Below are 25,809 nucleotides of genomic sequence, written 5' to 3' on the forward strand. Positions count from 1 at the left end.
TAAGCTACATTATTCACCAGAAATGTTTCAAATTTGGAACTTGAAGTTCGTAATGGGTAATACATACAGCCTATGACAGAAAATTGCCTGTGCAGGTCCACGTTTTCGTATAGCTCCCATATAACGGTACCTCCCGATATTCGGTATTCCGATGATTTTAGCGACATTATTCACCGGAATTGTTTCAAATTTAAAGTTTGTAATGGATATTAAAGCCAAAGATAGAAAATTGTCTGTGCAGGTCCACGACTTCGTATAGTCCCCATATTTTTTACTTGTTTTTAATTGGCAATGCAATTACATTTCAATGGGGTTACAGCTTTGTTTGGAGTATTTTCCAATTTGGGTTGACAGCAGATGTGTCGATGCGCCTAACTGTATTTTTCTACCATGGTTATAATTTCACAAAATTCGAAGTTACAAATTTGATCACCAAGATGAATGCCTCTAATTTTTTCTCCTGTATTGGTCTGTTTTCTTTGAATTGGCAATGCGATTACCATACACTGGGATGCCATTGTTATATTATACGAATGTAATACAACTCTGGAAACATATGGGATATGAAAGTAAATAAACAGATGTCGAATTGTTTATAGCTTTGTTTGGAGTATTTTTCATTTTCACAGAATTGATTGACGTTTTTACGGGAATTACAGGTGCTATTGAACAAAAAAAGTAATAATAATGGACATAATCAAGGCCGAAATAGCACGAAAACGTAAACTTCTTGAAGAGAAACAACTGGTCGATGATAAAAAGAAGTTTTTCAAGCGTGGAGATTTGATAGCCAAAAACAATGAAGAAATCTTGCAGAAACAAGGCTACAAGAAACCAGAAAGCAGTGAGGCAGATCAAAGCATACACGAAGGATATAATTTCACCGGCGAGGGACAGAACATATTGCCAAGGAATGAAGTAATACGACGCCTAAGGGAAAGAGGTGAACCAATTTTGTTGTTCGGCGAAACAGAATCCATGGCATTTTCACGTTTGAGACAATGTGAAATTTCACAACCCGAAGCAAATCGAGGTTTCCGTAACGATTTCCAAGAAGCTATGGAACAAGTGGATCAAGCATACTTGCAAGAAATGTTTGCCAATACATCGACGACAAAAGAAGAAAAGAAAAATGAATTTGCCGAATTGGATGAGACAGTGGATTGGGAGAGCATTAAGGAGATGTCACAAAAGATGGGACGTAATAATAAAGAATATGATATGGACGTCATTATGACATTGCTTACATATTTACTCAAATTGTGGAATGATCAAATTGCAGGATACTCGAAGCAGGAAAAAATGTCCACAAAGGTCAAAATGACAAGAGTTATCTACACACAAACCAAGGAGTATGTTAAACCATTATTCAGAAAACTGAAAAATCGTTCGCTGTCCGATGATATTTTGGAAAGTTTAACAGATATTTGTAAGCATTTACTCAATCGCAACTATATACAGGCCAGTGATGCCTACTTAGAGATGGCCATAGGTAATGCTCCTTGGCCCATTGGTGTCACTATGGTTGGTATTCACGCACGTACAGGTCGTGAAAAGATTTTCTCTAAAAATGTGGCCCATGTAATGAATGACGAAACACAACGCAAATATATCCAAGGTCTCAAAAGACTAATGACCAAATGTCAAGAATACTTCCCAACAGATCCCTCAAAATGTGTCGAGTATGTAAGCAAAAAAGATAGAGAATAAAGAAACAAGTACATATTTAGTCAAATATTTTGAGTATATTTATTTTATTATTGTAATTATTATGGCTTTGGGATGTCATGTTGCAAACACATATTTCACACAAAACATGAAACATATTTTAAGAGTATACATTCATTTAGTAAGCCCGGCTTACTTTTTATTTATTTTTGCGACCAAGTTCAGCGGATCTTTGTGAAGATTTCTCAACGGCATTAATAATAGTAGATCTGTAAAGAAAATGGAAATTGTACAAAATGATGTCTAAAAAATTGTAAATAAAACATAATATTTATTTGTCCAAAGTAGTAAAAAATAAAAAAGTTTCCATTCAAGACTCCTCGATTAGATCCGTGTTTTTGCACCACAATATTCTACAAAATATGGAAAAAGTTAATCAAATTTGAGCGTGGATTGCATTGATCTACTTCTTCCGGTTACTTTTATTGTAAATTATAGGTAATTAATGGAAATGTATATGACCAAATTTTAAACATTAAAATCCAAATTGTACTCACACTTGTGGCAACGTAATCACAACGATCCAATTTATTGTATTAATCATTAAAAGAATTTTAAAATTGGTCAACACATGAGTCTTCACTATTTGGGGATTTTCTAAATTTAAAGATTTTACCGCCAATGAAAAAAGTGTTGTCTTAATTATTTTGCAGGTTAATCAAGATTTTTTTGTATAAAGAGTAATTTTCGATTTCACGTATAAGTGAACAACAAAAAAAAAGTGTCTATCTGGATATCATATTCGAGGATTTTCTAAATGTAATGTTTTCCACCGCCAATTAAAAAAAGTATTGTCTTAATTCTTTGTTGATTAATCAAGATTCGCATATAAAAATTAATTTTCGTGTCAACTTTGGAGTCGACCAATAAAAGGAGTGAAACAGAGTTTGCCTAGATATCCACAGTCGACGTTATGACAACATTTGATTTAGTGAACGATATCCTTGTGCTGTCGTTGCAACTGTCCTAATCTTGTCTCTAAACAGGCTGTCCTAATAGGAGTAGAATCGAGTCGTTCCGGATTGTACATCCGACTGTAATAGGAACTCCTTTATTTGTAGTATTAAGGGACGGTTCAAAAACGAACATTTACTATACTAGGTCTATCTTTTTCTTTTCAAGTTTCTAATATTTTATATAAAGAATACATGGTTTCAATTACCTTAAATTACCCTTTTCCAATTCATGTACACCCACAATGGTAGCACCGCCTGGTGAACAGACTTCATCTCTTAAAATGGCAGGATGTTTTCCGGTCACCAAAACAGTCTTTGCCGCACCAAGAACAGTTTGAGTGGCAAATTGTAAAGCCATTTGACGTGGAACACCATTCTTTACTGCACCATCAGCCAAAGCTTCAATTATAGTATAAACGAAAGCCGGACCACAACCCGATACGCCAGTAACACAATCAATCATCGATTCGGGTACTTGCTGGGCAATACCCAATGAATTTAACATTAAATGTACTTTTTCCAAATCTTGTTGTACGACATAGGAACCGGGAGTGTAGACGGTGCATCCTTCACCAACTTGCATAGGTGTATTGGGCATTGTGCGTATCATTTTCAGCCGATCAATAAAGGAAAATTGCTAAAAGAGTAGTATTTTTTGTAATAAGGTGATTTAAATTTGTATGGGCTAATTCCTACCTCTTCCAAATCCTTTAAACAGACACCCGCCAGCACCGAAACAAACAGTTTTTCCATGTCTTTGATGGTGCGCACATGATTGTTACGCAGTTGTTCTGCACATGGTGCCAAGATGTGGGGCTTAACACAAATGAAAATTATATCGGATTTATTTAGCACCTCATTATTGTCATCAGTTGTGGCAACGCCAATGTCACGCCATCTCTGTAAATTTTCAATGTTAGGTCCCGATACAAAGACTTGACCGGTCTTTACTATTCCACGATTTATTAGACCGGAACCTATGGCAAATGCCATATTGCCGCCACCAATGAAACCGATTTTTTCGTCCAATTTTGCCATTTCTGAAAGGAGAATAGTAAATATTAGTATGAATATTAAATTATAGGCAGGAGAAGAATTGTAAACACAGTATTCTTGAAATAAAAAAAAATATATACAGAAAGCATTCAGTATCATGAAAGTCTTATGGTGGGAAACACCCAGGATCAAACCGTATTTTTTTTTAAATGTGCCTTTGGGAATATAAAATTTGACACAAAATTTAAATGAATTTTCATCAGGTATGTTGTGGACACCTACACACTTCTGATTTCCACAATTCACAACATTATTTGAGAAATCATATGTAGTTGCGTAATGAAAATACATTTGTTCTGGAATTGAAATAAATTGAAGCCTTGCTCGTCAAATTTTTAAATTATGATCATTATTGCATGCATACACATGAATGTACGGCATTCATTATTCAATTATATTCTTAGGTGTTTACATTTTCTTGCTTTTGATACGTGGAATTTCAGTAGATCGGCTTCAGCTTTTCACACCCCCCGCACCACTTACTTCAATGACTACCAACAAACTAGAAAATATTAACAAAAATCTTGGAATAGTTTCCACTGCACTTGCTCTAATCGTCTCTGATAGTTTAATCTTGATAATTTGTTTACAACAATAAAAATGTTATGAACCAAGTGGTTGTTGTTATCACCAAATTTTGATGTAATGTTTCGAGAAAAAATCAAATTATCTCTATAGCTGTACCAACCGAAATTAAGGAATACTTACTTGTTTTCTACTATATTATTGCTTGGGGTTTCAATACTAATTGGAATTATTTTTTTTGTTCCAATTTGTGTGCGGTTAAAAGCGAATATTTACACGACGACCGGCCAAATACACAGCTACACCAAATATATACGACGTGTGAGTATTGCCTGACAACGGCAGTCAAAAACAACACCAACTATGAAATCCAACGAAACCGTTACCACAAAAAATAATATTTTTCACATCAAATTTTTAAGGTTTTAAGTAATTTTTCATGTATACATTCATTTGTCCATGGTTTCGGTAATGTTTATTTATAAGTTATAATAGTTTTCGGAACTTAAAACACTATATTTTTCAAGAATGCGGCTAAACCAACCACAACGAACGCAAGATATCGATAACCGAATGTTTTTTTAAGACGAATATGCCAATAAAGAAAATTACGAAAAAAGAAATATAGCAAAAATATGACATAAAGACGAAAATCAAAACAAAAACCAAAATGGGTTCCAGAAGACCGATAAATTCCATCTAAAGGGTTCTAGAAACACCATTCTGGCCCAATAAAACAGGTGTTCGTCATAGGTTAAGTCACAGGGTGTACAAATAATGATTTCATATAAAAATCTTAATATACATGGTGTCATGTTTTTGGGGGGAAAATGCCATAAGTTGTAAAACACATTGATATTTAAAATCGTAGATAAACAAAATAGTACAAATAGTATGAGTAAATAAAGAGGGAATTAAATAGTATTTTTTCTTGATAAACCGACATATAAAATAACATTGAAATCGGAGTTATTCTCACAAGGGTGCTACACCAAAAAGTGGAACAATATGACCTATTTTTGGTGCCAATGATTCCAGATGTAATTCAAAGATCTCTATCAAATTTCAAAGCTATATCCAAAATAATGTGAAACATACCTCTAACTATAGGCGTCCTTCTGAACATTGTCAAACATATAAAAGTGTCTTAACATTTGACCTAGAACCCAGAGCTTCTTTGGGCTATTACTAGCAAGCCCGCTTGACATTTTCCACAACTCAGACTGGCTATTTTACAGTGAAATTATAAGAAAATTTACAGCGAGTTTGAAAAAGTGCTACATTTTTCAGAAATATGATATATTTTTTATTAACAAAAATTCTTGCTATTTTTTATGGTCCATATTTAGTATATAAGTGTATTTTGTTCAGAGACACAATTAAATTTGATCTAGAATAATTCTTACTTTTACATTTTTTTTTAATTTAATAATTGCTTAAGGGAAAGAATATATGTCCCTTGGAGATGTTGGCTCGTGTTTTGAAAACACGCAACCTCAGATAATTTTCCAATTTTAAAACGGCGCCTCTTTCGACATTTTTTGAAATGTTTTCCTTATTGTGAGTCGCAACCCTTTCATTAGGGATACGCCATAATTTAACACTTTCTACAAAAAATTAAGTACAAAGGAAGATTTTGAACCGTATTAGATACATGTTAAATTTACAGTAAAAAACTTTTATGTGTTTTATTTTCACTTTTCCCACCTTCCGTCTAAAACGAGATTTTATGTCACTTTTAGGCGTCAAGTTGAAGAAAGTCCAAAGAAATGTTGATAAAAAATAAGGAATCCTTTTGATTTTATTTGCGATCATTGATACAATTATTATTATACCGTACAACACTATGTGTTGGTTTGATTGGCCCAAAAATTATGTAATACCTTGAAATATTGCTTTCCCACATAGGAAAGTTCATATGGATCTTCCCATCTCGCCGAGCTGAGTTGATCTAGCTATGTATGTCCGTCCGTCAGTTTGTCCATGTTAATTTGTAATCACTCTACAGGTCGCAATTATGGCCCTATCTTCACGAAATTTAGAATGGATGTGGGGCTAGGGCCAGAATAGAAGCCAATTGCTTTTGGAGAAGATCGCATAATATTTATGAACCAAAAACCGTACGACTATAGACTTTGCTTACTTGTTAATTTGAATGAAATAGCATGCCTAAAACGCCATTGGTCATTTTTAAGAATGCAATTTTTTTATTTTTGAAAAACTGAATGAAAAAGCATCCTAAAACTCCGAAATGTAAATATTTAAGAAGTTTCGACCGTTGTAAAATAAAATAAATGAAAAAGCATGGTCAAATACACAAAATGTCAATATTTAGAAGTTAAGGCCATTTGTTTTAAAATAAACTAAAAGAAAAAAAAAAAACAAGTTTAAGACCCCTAAATGTTAATATTCAAGGAATTATGGTCATTTTTAAGAATGCTATTTTTTATCTTTAAAAAAACTCAAAGAAAAAGCATCCTAAAACTCCGAAATGTAAATATTTAAGGAGTTTTGACCGCTGTAAAATAAAATAAATGAAAAAGCATATTTTTAAATACCCAAAATGTCCATATTTAGAAGTACAGGCCACTTTAAAGTATGACTTTTTCATCTTTAAAAAACCGAATGATAATCCATGTTAAATCCCCGGGAATGTCACTATTTAAGAAGATATGGCTATTTTATAGCATACAATTTTTCATCTTAAAAAACTGAATGAAAAAGCACGTTAAAAGCCCCGAAATGTCAATGTTTAAGAAGTTATGACTATTTGAAAGTACGCTATTCTCCGAACATACTTTTTCTGATCTTTTTAAATATAAAGAATTAAAACATGTGTGTTGTTGTTTGTAATAATTAATTTATTTTTTTCTACACAAATATTTGAGCTTAATTACACATTTCTAAAACTATTTTATACGCCGATTTGACACTTGCTCTTTTATGTACAGAAACAAAATTTTCTACACACTTGATTGTCGTTGATAGTAAAACGTTTAAAAATTTTCATTATGCATATATAGACATTTTGTTGCATTACACATTTAGAATTAACTAAAAACAACTACACTTTTTACTCTAATATAAGTATACAAATATAACAATTAGATAGATATACATTCAATTACACACATAGATAGAAAGAGTAAATAAGATATTATTAAAAAAGAATTGTTTACAAAAGTTTTTAATTTGTTTGGAATTTTATATTCATTTTCCCTCTGTAACTTAAAGTAAATAATTTCAAGAATTATATTTAAAATCACAACTTATTAGGCTAATGACTATTTTATAAATATTCTTTATTTGCTGTTTGTTGATATTTTTCGTTTAACATTTTTTTATCGCTAGATAAAAGTCTTACATTTTGTGTCTTAATTTATTTACAAAAACATATGGTATTAACTTAATGGCAACTTTTATAAGTAGTTTATATTTTATATTTATATTAAACAAGTTTTTTTTGTTTTTGATTGTTTTTTAGTTCCTAAAGTAATTATTGCATTCATATTTTTTTCTCTTCTAAAGTTTGTTGATATGTTTATGTTTTATATAATTTGTTTAATTAACTAAACTATTTTTATTTAAAATTGTATTTTGGCTTGTTCTTGGGGGATTTTCATTCGATTCAATGTTTGTTTAGGTAATTTTTATCATTCGTTTCGTGGGTTTTAAAATATTTTCATAATTCGGTTGTTGTTTCGACTTCAGAACGATCCAAATCGTTCAGATAGGAAAATCCCATTTGACCATAATCACGTTTTCCAAAGGTGACATTTTCATTGGAGGGACTTAGGTGGGATAAATCACCATTGGATCTGCAAAAAAACAGAGATGTGAAAATGTTAATATTTCTTGTGGAAAAAATGTAAAAAAATTATAATTTTTTTTTAATTTTTTAAGGTCGTCTACAAAAACGACTTTAAGGTCGTCTACAAAGACGACTATAAGGTCGTTTACAAAGACGACTTTAAGTTCGTCTATAAAGACGACTTCTATAGGTCGTCTATAAAGACGACTTTATGGTCGCCTATAAAGCGACATTAAGGTGGTCTATATAGACGACTTTGAGGGCGTCTACAAAGACGATTTTTATGTCGGACTTCTCGAGTCCCATTTTGGAGAGCTTTCTCAACACTCACCTCTGGAACAGTGGATTTGTTATTGGCACTTCATTGTAACCCCTTTGAATATTATGCTGTTGATGATTTCTACCCAATGTATTTGTCATCAGCTCACCATTACTGCCTACATCCCCATTGAGGCTACCATTCAAATTGGAATTGTTACCAAATGTGTTACCCCTCCGTCCCAGTGTGCTGTAAGCATTATTTTGTAAATTTGCCAAATTATTACGACTAACACTATCCATTTTATAGCCTCCATTTTGATAATGATTGGAATTTTGATGTTTTATGCGACCCAATGTCAATGTGCCCGGCAATGTACCATTTGCTGCCAAGGGATTGGCATTATTGCGAGCATTCATTTCGAGTGTGCGATTGAAGGTATTTTGACGATTATTCATGGTGCTGTGATTGTTGTTGTTATTGATGTTATTATTGGCAGACATATTATTTAAATTGCTATTGTTGTTATTGTTATTTCTTCGCAATGTGGCAATCGTGGCTGTTGTCGCTTCCGAATGGGAGGGACTTGTCTGGCCACCACTTGAGCTACCATTATGTTCCTTATGGGTTATATAGCTAACATTGTCCAGAGAAAATGCATGGTTTTTGGCACTGAAATCCAATTGCAGTTCATCATCACCATCTGGTGGTACAGCCATGGCCAAAACTTGGGTTTCATATTCTTTCAAATTAGTCACGGTGTCACCAGAATTAGAGGCCTGAGAATTTACAATGACGGGATCGTAACGTGTGGGACTGGGAGTGGAATATTGGCGCATGCGTTGTTTGAAGTTTTTGTATCTAGAAAAGAAGAGAGATTTTTATATTTGTGACCAATTAAATTTTATTTTCTCAAACTTACTTGGACCAGGATATACAGATGTAGATAATGCCAATTATGCCCAAAACTAAAATAATTATGGAAATGGCTATCAGGGTATAGGGGAAAACTTCATCATCAATGGCAATGGCAGCCTTGACCTAAAAAATACAAAAAAATAACATTATTAAATAAATTTTTCAAAATTTCCTTCTATTTCCTTAGATTAGCTTACCTTATGCACCTGTTGCTTCATTTCAATGGGGGCATAGATGCCCTCGGCTGTGGCCCGAGTCTTAGATGAGGCAGCAAATATCACCTCCGATCGTGCCGTGGGTTCCAGTAAAGTTTCCTGCACCACAGTGGCATTACGTGGTAGAATCTTTTCCGTCTTGGGATCAATCAAATAGAACCAAACATCCGTGGCAGCGGGGTTTTCCAATATGGTACCATTTTCATTTAAAAATTTACGATTACTAAATCTTTCAATACCGCTAATGAGACCACCGGTCTTTTCCGAGAACAACTCTTCCAGGGCGGCATAATGGCTGCGCAATTCATTGGGTGTAGCATCAGAGAAGAAGAGGGAATGTCTTTGTAAATCGGTGATTTTATTGATGACAATGCGAGCCCGCGTCCTGTGAGAACCCATTTCCTGACCATCATTGTCACGAGCCTCCACATAGAATATCATGGGGAATTGGGCCTCATCACGGAATAGCTTGGCGGTGCGCAAAATACCTGTGTCTTCGGTCATGGTGAAATAGGTAGAGGGCTGGCAGAAGAAAAAAATATGAGATTTAGTTTCCTTTTTAAATTATGCTACTCACCAAATTCTCATTACTGATGCTGTTGTCTTCCTCATCATAAAGCCTGTAACGAATCATGCCAAACTTTCCGGAATCCCTATCGGTGGCGCGTACTTGCAAAATCGGCGTATCAATGTCCATTTCAGGACTAACCACGCCATAAAAAGTGTCCTTACGGCCTCGAGCCCGATTGAAAATAAATTCTGGGGCATTATCATTCTCATCCTGGACAATTATCTTAACCGTGGTTGTACTCTTCTGGGGATTAATGAAATATTTATGCGAAGTTAAGCGTAAATCCAATGAAAAGGTGGTCATATTTTCATAATCCAAATGCTTGATTAATTGAATACCACAGCCGTGATCCTCTTGGGTAACATTGAATAGACCCCATTCATTGCCGGCGATAATTTCACATTTGAAGCCAGGGTTAGATTTCACCGATTTTTTCGAGTTAATAACTTGTATCAATTTAATGGTGGCATTGATTCCTGCGGTCTCTGGAACCCCTGTTGTGTAGCTATCATCACTGAATGCCAAACCCAGACTTTCGGCTGTGGTAATGACACCATTATCGGTTCTACCTTCCATGGCGCTATCCTCATTGGGGTCGGTTAGCAAATGTCTTACAAAAACTGGCAATGTGGCCACAGAACTCAATTGCGGCTCACCCATATCATAGGCCCGAATGTCGACTTGGTATTCCGTATCTTCTTCCTTGCGCAATTCATCGCGTATGCGTATTGACCCAGTATCCGGATCAACTTGGAAATATTTCAATGCCTTGCCACGACCCACCATTTCGTAACGTACCACATTGCCGGGTGAGGAGCCATCACCATCTATGGCCGGCATGGTGGCAATCATGGCTCCAATGGGTTGGTCATCATTGACAGTAACCGGTTCTGGTACCGAAACAAACACGGGTCTAACATCGTTGCGATCTTCCACCTCCACCACAACTTTCACAGTGTCGCCAGGACCATTTTCGTCATTTTCAATAGTGCCCACAATCAGTTCATGACTCTTTTGTTTTTCATAGTCCAAGCCTTTGGTGGTCCTGATCTCACCCGTCGAGGGATTTACCTTAAAGAATTCTGTGGCACCTTTGCGTATAACATAGGTTATATCGGGAGTGGTATCTGGATCATAGGCCTGAACGGTGGCCACCAAGAAATCTGGCTCATTTTCGGGAACTTTTACATCGATACGGGTATCAGTGAATTTTGGCACCTCATCTGGTAGATCTCTAACCTGTACCGTAACACTGGCCGTTCCCAGGCGGGCATCAGGGGCACCATCTTTTGCTGTAACCACAAAACGATATTCATTTTGTTTTTCATAATCCAGCGCTTTTGAGGTGCGTATCTCTCCCGATGTACCATTGATCGAGAATGGTATATCTTGCGGTATGGAATAGGTAATTTCCGCATTAATGCCCTCATCGGCATCGGTGGCATGGACAATACCCACAAAGGCCTGTTCACGGCCCTCATCAACCTGGAAGACGTACGGCAAGGTGGATTCATCAAACTCCGGATTTTTATCATTTATATCGGTGACCTTGATATTGACAGTGGCACTGCTGGACAAACCGCCATTATCTTCCGCTCTTACAATAAGCTGATAGCGCGTCAAACTTTCACGATCCAATTTGCGTATCACGGAAATAACACCCGATTCCTGGCCCACGGCGAATTGTCGCAAATCATTACCCGATACAATGGAATATACCACCGGATCATTTTCCGGATCCTCGGCGTGGATGACGGAGACAGTGGAATTAATTTCGGCTCCTTCGCTAACTTGAACCTCATAGACGGATTTAACAAATTTAGGAGGCTTAGTGTTGGGTCCTGGGGTAACCGTAACCTCCACAATGGCCTGGGAAGAAAGACCACCCACATCTGTGGCCTGTACAGTTATACTATATTGTTCTCCCGCCAAGAGACGACCTCTGGTCTCAATTTCTCCCGTCTGTTCATCAATGGTGAACTTTTGCAAACCATTATTGGAAACATGGTAGATGGAATAGGTAATGGCAGCATTTACACCCTCATCATTATCTGTGGCGGTTACCTGGGCCACCTTACGTACACCATCTCCAGCTGTAATTGATACAGGGGGAACCATGGCAATTTTCGGAGCATTATCATTGACGTCTTTAAGGATCACAGTCAAGCTGAGAGGAGCACTGGCGGCATTGGTTTTGGGTTCACGGGCCACAACCTGGAATTTATATTTACCCGGTGCCGGGGGATCACGATCCAAACCTTCCTCGTTTACCACCAAAACACCTTCGGGCGTTACCTCAAAAGAGGGTGTGGTCAGTTCGTAGATATAATCCGGCTTGGGATCATCTTCGGTTAGATCAGCATCACTGGTCTTAAAACTAATCGGTTTGCCGTGTTCATCTAAAACTCGCGTACCCAAGGGGGAGTTTTCATCCACAAAGCCCACAATGGAACTGGCGGATATAACTGGTGGATTGGCATCGACCGGCTTGACATTTATTGTCAGTTTTGCTGTGGTAAATCGCTTGATCATCGATACCTCTTCGGCCTTTACAATGATGTCATAACGTTTTGCCGTCGAAGTGTCCACCGCCTTAATTTGTTTTAATACCCCCGTCTGCTCATCGATTTCAAAGTAGTCGGCATAATTTCCCGGCATACCACTGGCAAAAGAATAACGTATCGGAGCACTAATCGTATCCAGGTCAACAGCTTGTATTCTTTCGGGTGTCACAGTTAACACACCTTGCAGCGAGCCAGCTGGCACAGAGGCAGTGTATTCGGGATTAATACAGGCCCCATCGAGCAGTACACAATTGCGGTAAATAAATGATGGATCCAAATCATCTGAATCGGCAATGTTTACCGTCAGGGTTGTCGTTGAAGTTAATCGCTCAGAAACATTGCGAGCACGATCCTGGAAAGAGAAAAAAGTGGAGAGAATGGAAATTACTTAAAATGAAATGAGAGAAATACAAATGCGTAAAATACAAGAGAGGCTCCTTAAGGAATTCTGTGGAGAGGAGACCTTCTACTAGACAACTAGTGGGAAAGAAGTCCTTTTAAAAATCTTCTATACAATAAAGACTTGTCTTCTATAGAAAGAAGACTTTTAACAAATTTTCGCTTGGAAAACATTCTTTCACAGGTTTCAACAGAAATAATACCTTTAACAAGACTTCTATAGAAGGAAGAGTTTTACTGGTCTTCTCTGATAACAAGACCCTTTACAAGACTTCTAAAGAAAAATATCGTTTTATAGGGGTTTCTCTTAACAAGGCCTATTTGGACTCTTTACAACACTTCTATAGGAAAATGGCGTTTTATAAGTTTTCTGTAGAAAGAATAACTCTTTCAGGCGTTATATACAAAGGAGTCCTTGTGAAGGTCGTTTGCACAGAATACCTTTTTATATGTGTTTCTCTTAACGAGGCCTATTTTGGATTTTCTCTAAGAAAGACCTTATACTACACGTCCTCTATAGAAAGAGGGTCATTCATAGTTCCTCTCTAAATAGAGGATTTTTTGCATTTTCTTATAGAAACAAGTTTTACCGTCCTTTCACAGAAATGCCTTTGCAGAGGCATTTTCTGCAAATAGGTCTTTTACAAATGTTTTCATTAAAAATAAGACCTTTACAACTCTTCTACAGAGAAACTTCTACTGACCTTATTTATAAAAACCTCTCTTATTTTGTGTCTTTTGTGTCTCGTACCATCGCTCGTTACCGTGATACTGGTAGCGTAGCATTGAAAATTCAAAAAGTGCAAGAACTTACACCGCAACAGAAAGAAAATAGATTCAAGAGAGCTAAAGAGTTGGCCGAAAGTAATGAAATGCAGAATTTGGTTTTCTCCGATGAGAAAACATTTGTTATCCAGCAGTTTGTAAAAAAATAAAATGATCGTGTTTACTTGCCAAAGAGGTCAGCTGAAAATGTGCAATTCGGTTGGCCACTAGAACACAAGCGCCGGCCATGGTGATGGTGTGGGCCGCCATAACAGCCGATGACCGACGACCGTGGCATCAGAATAATTGCCGAACATTATCGCAGAAATATTCTGGAGGCTGTATTAAAGTCTTGGTCACGCACACATTTTGGCCACAGATCTTGGGCATTCCAACAGGACTCAGCTCCAACGCACTCAGCACGCGTCACCCAAGAATGGTTACAAAATGAGGTTCCTCCCTTCATTTCCAGCGCACAATGACCACCAACGTCTTCGGATACCAATCCGTTGGACTATTGTGTCTGGAGTATTTTGGAAAGCAAGGTTGGCACTAAAAAATACCAAAGTGTCGATCACCTCAAGCAAGCGCTTCGCCGGGAAATGGGTCAAAATACCGCAGAACAACTTCAGGGCGGCGTTTGACGGTTTTCTTGGAAGTTCGAAGGGCATAATTCGTACCAAAGGTGACCAATTCGAACTAATCTAAACTTATTCCAAAATTTGATGCTATTTCCGACATATTTTACTCTCATTCAATAAAATTTAAAAAAATGTAAAAATTATGTCATCTGACTCACATTGACTTTTTTTGCAGTTTTTTATCTTTTTTTTTATTTGGTTCTTCCGTAGAAAGAATTCCTAGATCCGCTAAAATGTTAATCTTTGACGGCCTTGTTCCATGTTCTTCTATAAAACGAACGCTTTTAAGAGGTCTTCTCTAGAAAAATCTTTAGTAGATCTTATCTAAGATAACACTTTTGACAGGTCTTCTCTGTAAAGAGGAATGTTTGCTGCATAATATATTCGATTTTCAATTTTAAGCTGCGAATCACATACAACTTCAGATTTTCCATTCCTTTGAAGGTGAGGGCGAGTTGGAAAAAATATTCCACCATATAAGGAAATCAGTTTTCTGTCAGCTAAATTGTTGTGTCTACACTGGAGCGTGTTTATGTTGGTGACAAACAAATTTGTTGGGTTCAATTCGGTTGCTGTTTTATGGTTTGTTTTTTTTATTCATTTAAAAACAAACATACATTTTTTTCCAAACTTCAACAGCAAATAAGCTGAAATGACCAAAAGCCAAGCAACGCATGTATTCCGGGGGAATAGTTAGCGAAATAAACAAAACATTGCAGGAAAAAAAACACCAACAATTAATCAAGGAAAACACCATAAACTCTTACTTTTTTCCTGGCGATTTTTTTTCCAACATGAAGCAAAATTGTTTCGATACGGACACTTTGGAATTTCACTAACAGCCAACAATTTAAGTATCAAACTATTTTGGAGTTTGAACATCTAACTAGGCAAAAAATCAACTCTTGACATGTCAGGCATTCAACATGGATGTTAAATTGTTTGAACTAAATTTGCATTGGAAGAAAGCTTAAAATCAGCGGCAGCAGCAACAACCACCACTGGAAGACAATGTTTAAAAAAAAAAACACACTCAGTCTTATCGATCATGATTTCCAGCGAATAGTTGTTTGTTGTTATAATTTTCACTTCTGGCAAGGCACAACATTACTCCAGTCCAGTCTAAATTAGGAAATTGAAAGTATGTTGCAGCAATTTTGTTTTCTTAGAAAAAAACAAGTAAGCAAAGGCTACAGTCGTGCGGGGCCGACCGTTGAATACCCTACAACACTATAATAAATGATACAGTTTATATAGGCGAGATACTCGAAAGAATTCCACAAGATATTGTGATAAATAATAAAAGAAAACATCAGGTTTCGTTCTTTAATTTTCGAATAAAAGCAACTTAAACTAATTTGATCATTTCCAACTTATTGATAGATATTGCACTTAAATGGTCTTCCTAGATCTGGAACCAATATTTCCCAAAGACCTATAATCTCTCAGAAGTGGCAAAATATTAACATTTATTATTGGTTTTTGACTGAGACGCATCTATATGAGATACAGACATTTGACTATATACTTCAATGAAATCAGTGCGTCTTTCCAGTATTTGTGAATTCTCCAAAAAGTCACTGGAATGGACATTTTCGTATTTTGTCTACAAAAGTTGGCAAACTATTTCGCACATTGAATATTTTTGGATGGCCATCCAAAACTGCTTGGCTTTTGCAATGTCCGGTAACCCCCATAATTACGACCTGCTGACAATTTTGCAGTTTTTGGTCTGTTTCAACCCCTAAATATATGGCGATCATCTCCAAAAAGAATAGGTTTTTATTCTGACCCTCATCTTATCTCCATGCAAAATTTCGTAAGGATCGGGCCATAAATGCGATCTGTATATGATATCCTGATATCCTAACTACTTAGTTTTGTTAGCTGTAAAAATATTACCAAATGTTTAATTCAAAATGAAAATATGCCAAAAATATGACAAAATGGAAAAAATATGAGAAAATTTTACAAAATCAATATTTTCATCTTTAGAGAGATATTTTTATGCGATTTTTTTAGACGTTTTATGTTTCTTGCCAAGAGGCCATTCTGAATTAATGAGAACTGTCGAAATCAGTTCAGCCGTTCTCGACATATAATAGATTTTTCAAGCATATCTTCTTTGATAAACATATATATCGCACATATTTTGCTATATATCCGTTTTGTTGGATATTAACATCAATGTAAAGATCAGAAGTAACCTTGTCATGGCTTTGTGATTTCGCTGGGATTTAAAATATTCGCGGTTTAATGAAAAATTTTGAATTTTTTCAACAAAAAAGATATGGTCTATTTTACCCGCTAAATATTATCCGATGACCACCCAAATGGGTAGGCTTCTTGCCAGCCCTAAACTCTAGCTACATGCGAAATTCCGCGTCGATTGGTCTATAATTGCGACCTGTAGAGCAAGTGCAAAATTAGGATTTTTTTCAATTTTTGGTCCATTTCAACCCCTAAATATTATGCGATCATCACCAAAAGAAATAGGGTTCTATTCTGACCCTAGCCCCACCTCCATTTTAAATTTCGTGAAGATCGGACCATAATTGCGACCTGTAGAGTGATTACAAATTAACATGGACAGACGGACAGACGGACGGACGGACATACATAGCTAGATCGACTCAGCTCGGCGAGATATGAAGATCCATATATACTTTCCTATGTGGGAAATCAATATTTCGTGGTGTTACATAATTTTTGGCCCAATCAAACTTATAATACCCCCAACACATAGTGTTGTAGGGTATAACTAGACAACAACAATATGCATACACGAGAAACACGTTATTGCAATTTCGATGTCAATTGTAATTATTCACACTAAAATCGAAATGAATCGCATGAAACAAGACATATGTATATCGACTACATGGCACACACACATACGTGAGTACAGGAAAAAATAGCCTAGGATAACTTCATAGTTAGTAACACTTGTGGAGCGCAGGGGTTTTTTTCATTGGATAGGCATTACGTTTATTATAAGATCTTTTCTGTTACAGTTGTTTCACACTTTGTTAGGCCATTGGGAAACTGGACATTTCCTTATATTTGCCCACTGCAAACTAATCAATACATTTTGCATGGAAATGTGGAGAATAAAAAATATTTAAAATTGGTAATTTTTACGTGATTTTCATTGAGGAAAACAAACATTGCATGTGTACAGATGTAAAATGATTTGTGGTTTGTTTGGAAGTTGGGTTTGGACTTTTTTGTCTTCGCGTTTTTCACATGCAATTCGAACTATTTTAATGGTAATTCGGTAATTCTATTTGGCATTCGCAATATTTTAATTGTAATCGAGAATTCCGTAATTCGAGAATTTAATTTTCAATTCGAATTTGTCCGTGTGAAATTCGAATAGTTTAAATTGTAAATTGAATTGTTCCATTTGAAATCTGTAAAAGAACAAAGAATCCAAACGAACTACCTCACCGCAGAATTGTTGGTGACGAGGCTTCCGGCAAGTTGACTGAAAATTCAATTTTTTTAATGAAAAATTGTGTTTAGCGACAATACTCATTTTTGGCTCAATAGGTACCTTTACAGGGTGAGATGAAAAAACTGCAACCATCTTCAGACTGCTGTCATTTCTAAGCCACTCGTCCGACAGCTGTTAAATTGTTTATTATTATATTGTTTACAAGCGTACAAAAGCATTTTGGTGAGAATTTTCCAGAAAAAAGTTATTCGTGATGGAATTCAAGCGTGATAGTATGATTTCTTTATATTTGACTGGAAAAGCACAAGTGGTTATCGTTAGAGCACTCCAGCATTTAAATGTGAATAAATCTTTTGTGTCTCGTACCATCGCTCGTTACCGTGATACTGGTAGCGTAGCCCGACATCAAGGAAGTGGACGGAAGAAAACAGCAACATGGCAAAAATTAAAAAAATTAAGCCGAGCCTGGCTGTGGGATTTGAACCGCGGACCTCGGTGTGCAACCTCAACGTTCAGAGCCATTAACCCGTCTTCTTAAAGCAGCACTAAAACAAGTGTATGCATTGGAAGAAATGTAGTTGTTGTGGACAAAAAATTCATCACTACAAGAACAAACTTTGCTGTGAAATAGATCTGCTAATAGAACTTGAGTCGAACTTGGAGAGTTTCTAGTGTTTAATTTGAATATTCTAAATCGCAATAATTTCGAAATAAGTACTACTTTCCAGAGAACGGCCCTTGTAAGCTATCATCCACACCAAATATGCCTGATGAGCCGCTTAACCAACGGCGAAACGCGTAATATAGTGGTGAGTGTGTGAGAGAGTGTATCTGGCTTTCCTTTTCACTGCAAAATTCAGATCATTAAGCTCGTCTCGAAAGAGAAACAAACACATAAATCTTAACAATGCAAAACTCAAAAAACCAGCAGAAATAGTTCGAAAAGAAAAGAAGCGACTTGATCGCAACCCGCATCGCATTGGCCGAAAAATGGCTTGTGAGCTGAACATATCGCAATATTCCCCAATGAGAAAACATTCGTTGTCCAGCAGTTAGTAAACAAACAAAATGATGGAGTTTACTTGCCAAAGAGGTCAGCTGAAAATATGCACCTTCGGTTGGCCACCAGAACTCAAGTGCCGGCCATGGTGATCGTGTGGGACGCCGTAACAGCCGATGGTCGCTCTCCCCTCGTATTAATCGACCACGTCATCAGAATAAATACTGAATAATATATCGAAAATATTCTGAAGGGTGTATTAAAGCCTTGGGCACGCAAACATTTGGCCGCAGACCAACAGGACTCAGCACGAGCCACCCAAAAATGGTTACAAAATGAGGTTCCTTGCTTCATTTCCAGCGCACAATGGCCACCAAAATCTCCGAATACCAATCCGTTGCGATATTGTGTCTGGAGTATTGTGAAAAACAAGTTTGGTACTAAAAAATGCCAAAGTGTCGATCACCTCAAGCAAGCGCTTCACCGGGAATGAGCCAAAACACCGCAGAGCAACATTCGGGCAGCGTGTGATGGTTTCATTGGCCGTTTGAAAGCCATAATTCGTGCCAAAGGTGACAAATTCGAACAAATCTAAACTTATTCTAAAATTTGATGCTATTTTTCAATAAAAGTTAAAAAATATGTATTACTTTGTTGCAGTTTTGTATCTCACAATACAGGGTGAGTTCATCCAATTTGCTATTTTTGTTCCCCCAAGTCGTAATATGCACTCTAAAACAACAATTTTTTGGTGCCAGCAATCAGATGTAGCATACAAATATCTCTGCTAATTTTTGAAGAGATCGGTTCAGATTGGAACATAGCTGCCATATATTTTTTCATCCGATTTCATGTTTATTGTGCAAAAAAGTTGAAATATCAGATCAAATAGGATGGATTTTGATGAAAATGGGATCCGATATAGCTATAACTCCGAATATATATGTTTTAATTTAAACGTTCTGAAAGTCGAGACGTACAAATGCCTCAGACAAATTTAGTGAAAAGTTCATAGTGACTAGTGGCGTGGGGTATCATAACGTCGGCCCGCTCTTTTTTGACCTTTCTGCACTGGTTTAGATTATTTTTTGTGGGGATATGTTAAATGTCCATACAGGAGAGGCCGCTTCAATTGACACAAACAAACCAAAACCTAATGAGGTTTTATTTAAAATATTGCCAAAGACGCTTTAGTCCAAAAATGCATTTCAAGGATTTCAAGGAATCTTATAGGAAATATTTTTAAAAATGTGTAAATTAGAGGTACCAAAAGGACGCCTGCAATGACTAAATTGAGGGTTTTTTTTTACACAAATATTCCAAGGATTTTTGACATCGATATTCCACTATAAATATAAAATGTATGAATTCCGAGAAACTTAACTTCAATATTTTTCAGAAATGTAAAAATGGAGGAACATTCCCTCTAAATTTTGGTCATCTTCCAGTGTAAACGTTTGTCCATAGTTTTGCTCTACTGTAATAATCTATCCGGTTTCCTTTGTAATAAGTTTTTGTCGTGCACTGAGTGTTTAAATGTTACGCGATGTTCAGAATGATGTCGTTTTCCATACTCTTCATTGTTAGTTTTTTTATTTAATTTTAATATAACCAACTACTAAACATTTCTATTAATTATTTTAAGGAGTGTCAAAAATTATACAGCCTTGTGCGAAAATGATTCTTATTCTTACTCCTATCAATTCTCTATAAAATTTGCTTCAGACACACTCAAGCAAATATTTCTTTTTTCAGGTCTCAAAATTTCAAATTACAAATAAAAAATCTTTGATATACAAAGCTTACAAATAAACCCATAGTGATTTGCATACAATTATTTTTGGAAATTGTGCATTGAAAATTCATTAATTTGCCACAGTCAAGTCACAGTAGCTGCAGCTGCTGGCAAGCAGGCACACAAATTCATTTTGTAGCTGCATAAAAAAACATAACCTACCGAAAGACACCTACGCCTGAGATAGACAAAAGTCAGATATAAAATAAGAGACACATACAAGGTAAAAATATTCAAGTTGTAGTTTATTTTTTAATAGAGTTGCAAATATTTCCAAAAAATAGTATTTGAAAAAAAAAAATAAAACCTGTCTAAGAAAAACTCCTACAAATCAAAAGACTTAGGCAACAAACATGCCTTCATTATTCCCATTATTAATGAAAGGAAATTATAACCCATATTAACTAATTTATATAATATTTTTTCAGCCAAAAGCCTGAGAACTTTTGTGCCACTCCGAATTCTTGGAAAAATTTAAAAACTAATTTTTATGTGTTTCCATTAATTAATTTCTGGGTATTTCTAAAAAAACGACGAAATAAATTGCAATATTTGTTGAAAATTTATTTTTCAAATTTTAGTTTTTTGCCACAAACTTTTTTTTTTATTTTTTTGTAAAGAATGCTATAGCAATTAAGTCGTTAGTTGGCCATTTATTTTAGCTTGCAGTGCTAATTTGTTTGTTTTGTTTTTTGGAAACCAGCATTTGTGCTTGGCTGTCGTCCAGCACTTCATCATTTATCCATATGTGGCATTAGTGAGCTCTTAACACTTTGTCTTCTTCGTTTGGTGTCGTTTTTTGTTTTTTTTTTTTTAAAGATTGAGCAATGCAATTTTTTTTTAAAAAAAAAGTAGCACAGTTCATAAGGTTGACCACAGAAACAAAGATGCTAGTTAATTTGCAATGACGGTCGGCCAAAGAGTTGAAAAAACGAAACTGATTTGTAAGTTAATCACCTTGGATGTATTAAAAAAATAGTTAGTGATTTATAGCATATTTTTGGATAAAAATGTGGTATGTGTGGATTTGTATACCCAACACTACACTGTGGCAAGAGGGTATTATGATTATAAGTTTTATTTTTAAATAAATTAAAGAGGAAACGAGATATAGGTCGAATTTATTGTCAAATTAAGGTTAACATTTTCGTAGTCCGTTTCTTTGGTCTGAAGAAATTGGTAATAATCGCTTCAGATTTGTATGTAGCTTTTGTATTTATTTTTGCCCGATTTCAGGATGAATTTTGGCACATCCAACCGAATTTAGCTTCGTCCCCATATACATTTTTGTTACTAGTAGAACTGCTAAATAAGCATAGTTGTGTAGGGTGTATATAGTTTATAGACATTTGTCCTTTCCTTACTCATTGGGTTTTGAAAGTGGGCTAGGCTTAATACCTGATCGAGACGTATAATACATGTTAGAAAACAAAAAATCATTCATAGGAAGACCATGATTTTTATACCATCATATTTGTGATTCCGTTTGACCCTCCACGAATTAAGCATTCCAGACCCTCTAGCTTCCGAACGGAATAAAGTATGCGTACAGAATTTTGCTCAAATGCCCTTTAAGTCTGTAGAATTTCTTGTGTTTAAAATCAGTAAAAGAGTTCATTTTGATATAGCCCCATATAACTTTACCATATGATTAAAGTTGTTTTGTGTCGTTAAGTCACCATTTAGACCGAATTTGCTCCAAATTTTATTGTAGAAAACATCCTTGCAGAGAACAATACATATAGGCTCAAGTATTGTGAATAATAACTTTCACATATTTGATATCTTGATGATTTGTTTAACACTTTTAACCGGATTTGGTTAAAATTTGTTATTTGAAGTTCGTAATGAAAAATTACTTTTACAAGCCCACATCTTCGTATAGCCTCCATATAGAGGGTGAAATGAAAAAACTGCAACCACCTTTAGACTGCTGTCATTTCTAAGCCACTCGTCCGACAGCTGTTAAAATTATTCCAGTGACAGATCATTATATTGTTTACAAGCGTACAAAAGCATTTTGGAGAGAATTTTCCAGAAAAAAAGTTATTCGTGATGGAATTTAAGCGTGTTAGGGTGATTTCTTTATATTTGGCTGGAAAACCACAAGTGACAGTCGTTAGAGCACTCCAGCATTTAAATGTGAATAAATCTTTTGATACTGGTAGGGTAGCCCGACGTCAAGGAAGTGGACGGAAGAAAACAGCAACATCGAAAAGTAAAAAAGCGACTTGATCGAAACCCACGTCGCAGTGGCCGAAAAATGGCTCGTGAGCTGAATATATCGCAATATTCCATTCGGCAAATATTGAAAAATGAGCTCGGGGTAAAGCCACTGAAACTCCAAAAAGTGCAAGAACTTACACCACAACAGAAAGAAAATAGATTGAAAAGAGCTAAAGAGTTGCTTCGCTTGGCCGAATTTGGTTTTCTCCGCTGAGAAAACATTCGATGTCGTGTTTACTTTCCAAGAGGTTAGCTGATAATGTGCACCTTCGGTTGGCCACCAGAACTCAAGCGCCGGCCATGGTGATGGTGTGGTCCGCCATAACAGCCGATATATGCCGAATATTTTCACGAAAATATTCTGGAGAGCGTATTAAAGCCTTGGGCATGCAAACATTTTGGCCGGAGACCTTGGGCATTCCAACAGGACTCAGCACCATCGCACTCAGCACGCGTCACCCAAGAATGGTTACAAAATGAGATTCCTCGCTTCATTTCCGCAGAGCAACATTCGGGCAGTGTGTGACGGTTGCATTGGCCGTTTGAAGGCCATAATTCGTGCTAAAGGTGACAAATTCGAAAAAATCTAAACATATTCTACAATGTGATGCTATTTCCGACATTTTTGGCTCCATTCAATAAAATTTACAGAAAAATGTAAAAATTATGGCATTTGACTTTGTTCCATTTTTTTATCTTACTTTGTACTTGGAAATTTTCAGGAAAATCTGTGCGGCGGTTTTCGAGTCCATAAATTACAAACATACAAACGCTTTCCTCTTTTAAAGATATAGAAGACGATTAAACATTTGTTATATGGTATTTTTTATATTTTTTCCCCAATTCCCATAGTGTATTCCCACAAAACAAAGAAGCCAATTGGAAAGCCTTGTAATTCTTGGACATTATTGAACTTTTGATACCTAACAATATTTTTCTTCGCCAATCATACATTAGATTGCATTATTACAACATCAACAAACATTCGAACATGATAAGCATCGAAGAAACCAAAAAATACGTATATAAGCAGCAATTTCATGCAAATTAAAAATTCATTAAAAATATTCAACACTTGTTACTTTTCGACAGAAAATTTAAGTAACAACCACTCAACCTACTTTTTATGTTTTGGCAAAGCCGAAAAAATAAGCTTAAATTTAACAAAACAAAAAATAAAAAAATGTTGCTTCTTATACATGAAATTATTTCCATTAAAGAATTTATGTTCAACTCCTCCTTCCGAACGAAGAAAAAAATGGACAACAACACAAATGTTAACAACCAAACTTTATGATTACCTCCACAAAGGAAAACAAGTTTAGAAATTAGCACACACATACACTTGGCCAAATTACCGATGTTTATCAAAGGTAACAATTGTGCGGATTGAAATGCCACTTATTGAATTTATGGCCGTACCGACCAGGCATGTATGTTTGTCTGTATGTAAGTAGATAAAATAAAATTTTCTATTTTAGATTTACATAATGATAAACACACAAAAATTTAACATTTTCGGTTGGCTGCTTGCTTGGTCATTATACACCCACTTCCGATAGAACTTCAGAGATTTGATTTAAGCTGTAAATATGAATTTCGCAGCAAATAAATTTTCAGTAGCAGGCAATTTGGTTTTATTTTTGTGGAAGCTGGCAAAATTAAAGTTAATGAAGTTTGAAAAAATTTAATGGTTTTTCTTTATATTTCGTTTAATGCGGAATATTGGTAATAATGTGTTTTGGATTTTTTTCTTTCGGTTTTTATAAATTGCCTTCACAAAGCACTCATTGATATTTATGTTTCCATCAGAGTACTTATTTTTGCATATTTTTAAAATTTTGTTTATGGAAGTTTGTTTGTTTTGTTCTTGGCAATTACCCAATCCACAAGAACACAACCGCCTATTAAGACATCCGGTTGGCTGGTAACGAACGCAAATGATTCCATTGATGATAGATACTTAAGAAGAATCATAAATAAGTTGAAAGATCCATCAATTTGGGTTTTTGAAAGAATTATTCAACTGGCATCACCTTTTGGTGTTCGTTGCTTAAGTCATTTGTTTAGGTAATTTAGAGAACCTTTTGCAGCGGATCATGTGTCTTGCGAAGGCTCAGTTATGGCACATTTCAACACTTCAACAACCTTGTATGTGTCAAATTTTCAATATTCGAAATATTGCCCTTTATTGCTTGAGATGAAATTTCGCTTCAGGACATTTGAGTCCGTTCGTACGTTGGTTTGGCGGTTGGTGTGTACAGGGTGAGAAGAAAGAATTGCAATCAACTTCAGACTGCTGTCATTTCTAAGCCACTCGTCCGACAGTTGTTTATAAGCGTTCAAAATCATTTTGGTGAGAATTTTCCAGAAAAAAGTTATTCGTGATAGAATTCAAGCGTGATAATGTGATTTCTTTAAATTTGGGTGTAAAACCACAAGTGGCTATCTTTAGAGCACTCCAGCATTTAGATGTGAATAAATCTTTTGTGTCTCGTACCATCTCTCGTTACCGTGATCAAAGAAGTGAACGGAAGAAAACAGCAACATCGAAAAGTAAAGAAGCGACTTGATCGAAACCCGCGTCGAAGCGGCTGAAAAATGGCTCGTCCCATTCGGCAAATATTGAAAAATGAGCACGGGGCAAAGCATGAGAAAACATCCGTTATCCAGCAGTTTGTAAACAAACAAAATGATCGTGTTTACTTGCCAAAGAGGGCAGCTGAAAATGTCCAACTTCGGTTGGCCACCAGAAATCAAGCGCCGGCCATGGTGATGGTGTGGGCCGCCATAACAGCCGATGGTCATTCTCCGCTCGTATTAATCGACCGTGACATCAGAATAAATGCCGAATATTATCGTGAAAATATTCTGGAGGGTGTGTTTAAGCCTTGGGCACGCAAATATTTTGGACACAGACTTA

The 25,809-nt window shown here is 35.9% G+C and overlaps 3 protein-coding genes across 6 annotated transcripts in view; 1 reads left to right on the forward strand and 2 right to left on the reverse strand.

Annotated features, from left to right (window-relative positions):
• The first annotated feature begins 582 nt into the window (after positions 1-582).
• LOC101899207 (pre-mRNA-splicing factor 18) lies at positions 583-1,735 on the forward strand. Its single transcript, XM_059121405.1, has one exon. The coding sequence runs from the start codon at positions 688-690 to the stop codon at positions 1,708-1,710; it is 1,023 nt and encodes a 340-aa protein (XP_058977388.1). The 5' UTR covers positions 583-687; the 3' UTR covers positions 1,711-1,735.
• LOC101899388 (uncharacterized) lies at positions 1,726-4,875 on the reverse strand. 4 transcript variants are annotated; one of them, XM_005190917.4, is made up of 4 exons: positions 4,449-4,875; positions 3,381-3,724; positions 2,891-3,321; positions 1,726-1,937 (listed from the first exon to the last, which is right to left on the reverse strand). In XM_005190917.4, the coding sequence occupies exons 2-4, from the start codon at positions 3,720-3,722 to the stop codon at positions 1,868-1,870; spliced, it is 843 nt and encodes a 280-aa protein (XP_005190974.1). In that variant the 5' UTR covers positions 3,723-3,724; positions 4,449-4,875; the 3' UTR covers positions 1,726-1,867. The 4 variants fall into 4 exon arrangements, with proteins under 4 accessions (XP_005190974.1, XP_058977408.1, XP_019894979.1 ...); XM_059121425.1 differs by lacking the exon at positions 4,449-4,875 and adding an exon at positions 4,352-4,374; XM_020039420.2 differs by lacking the exon at positions 4,449-4,875 and adding an exon at positions 4,224-4,346.
• A 2,230-nt stretch (positions 4,876-7,105) lies between these two features.
• Positions 7,106-25,809, reverse strand: part of LOC101899769 (cadherin-99C) — a 325,203-nt gene continuing 306,499 nt past the window's right edge. Inside the window, exons 9-13 of the mRNA XM_005190920.4 lie at positions 10,046-12,955; positions 9,451-9,990; positions 9,258-9,376; positions 8,408-9,196; positions 7,106-8,083 (exon numbers count right to left, since the gene is read on the reverse strand). Coding sequence (XP_005190977.1) covers positions 7,948-8,083; positions 8,408-9,196; positions 9,258-9,376; positions 9,451-9,990; positions 10,046-12,955 — 4,494 coding nt within the window. The 3' untranslated portion in view covers positions 7,106-7,947. The remainder of the gene's footprint in view (positions 8,084-8,407; positions 9,197-9,257; positions 9,377-9,450; positions 9,991-10,045; positions 12,956-25,809) is intronic.

Source organism: Musca domestica, unplaced genomic scaffold (assembly GCF_030504385.1).
Source record: "Musca domestica strain aabys unplaced genomic scaffold, Musca_domestica.polishedcontigs.V.1.1 1, whole genome shotgun sequence".
NCBI classification, from domain to species: Eukaryota; Metazoa; Arthropoda; class Insecta; order Diptera; family Muscidae; genus Musca; species Musca domestica.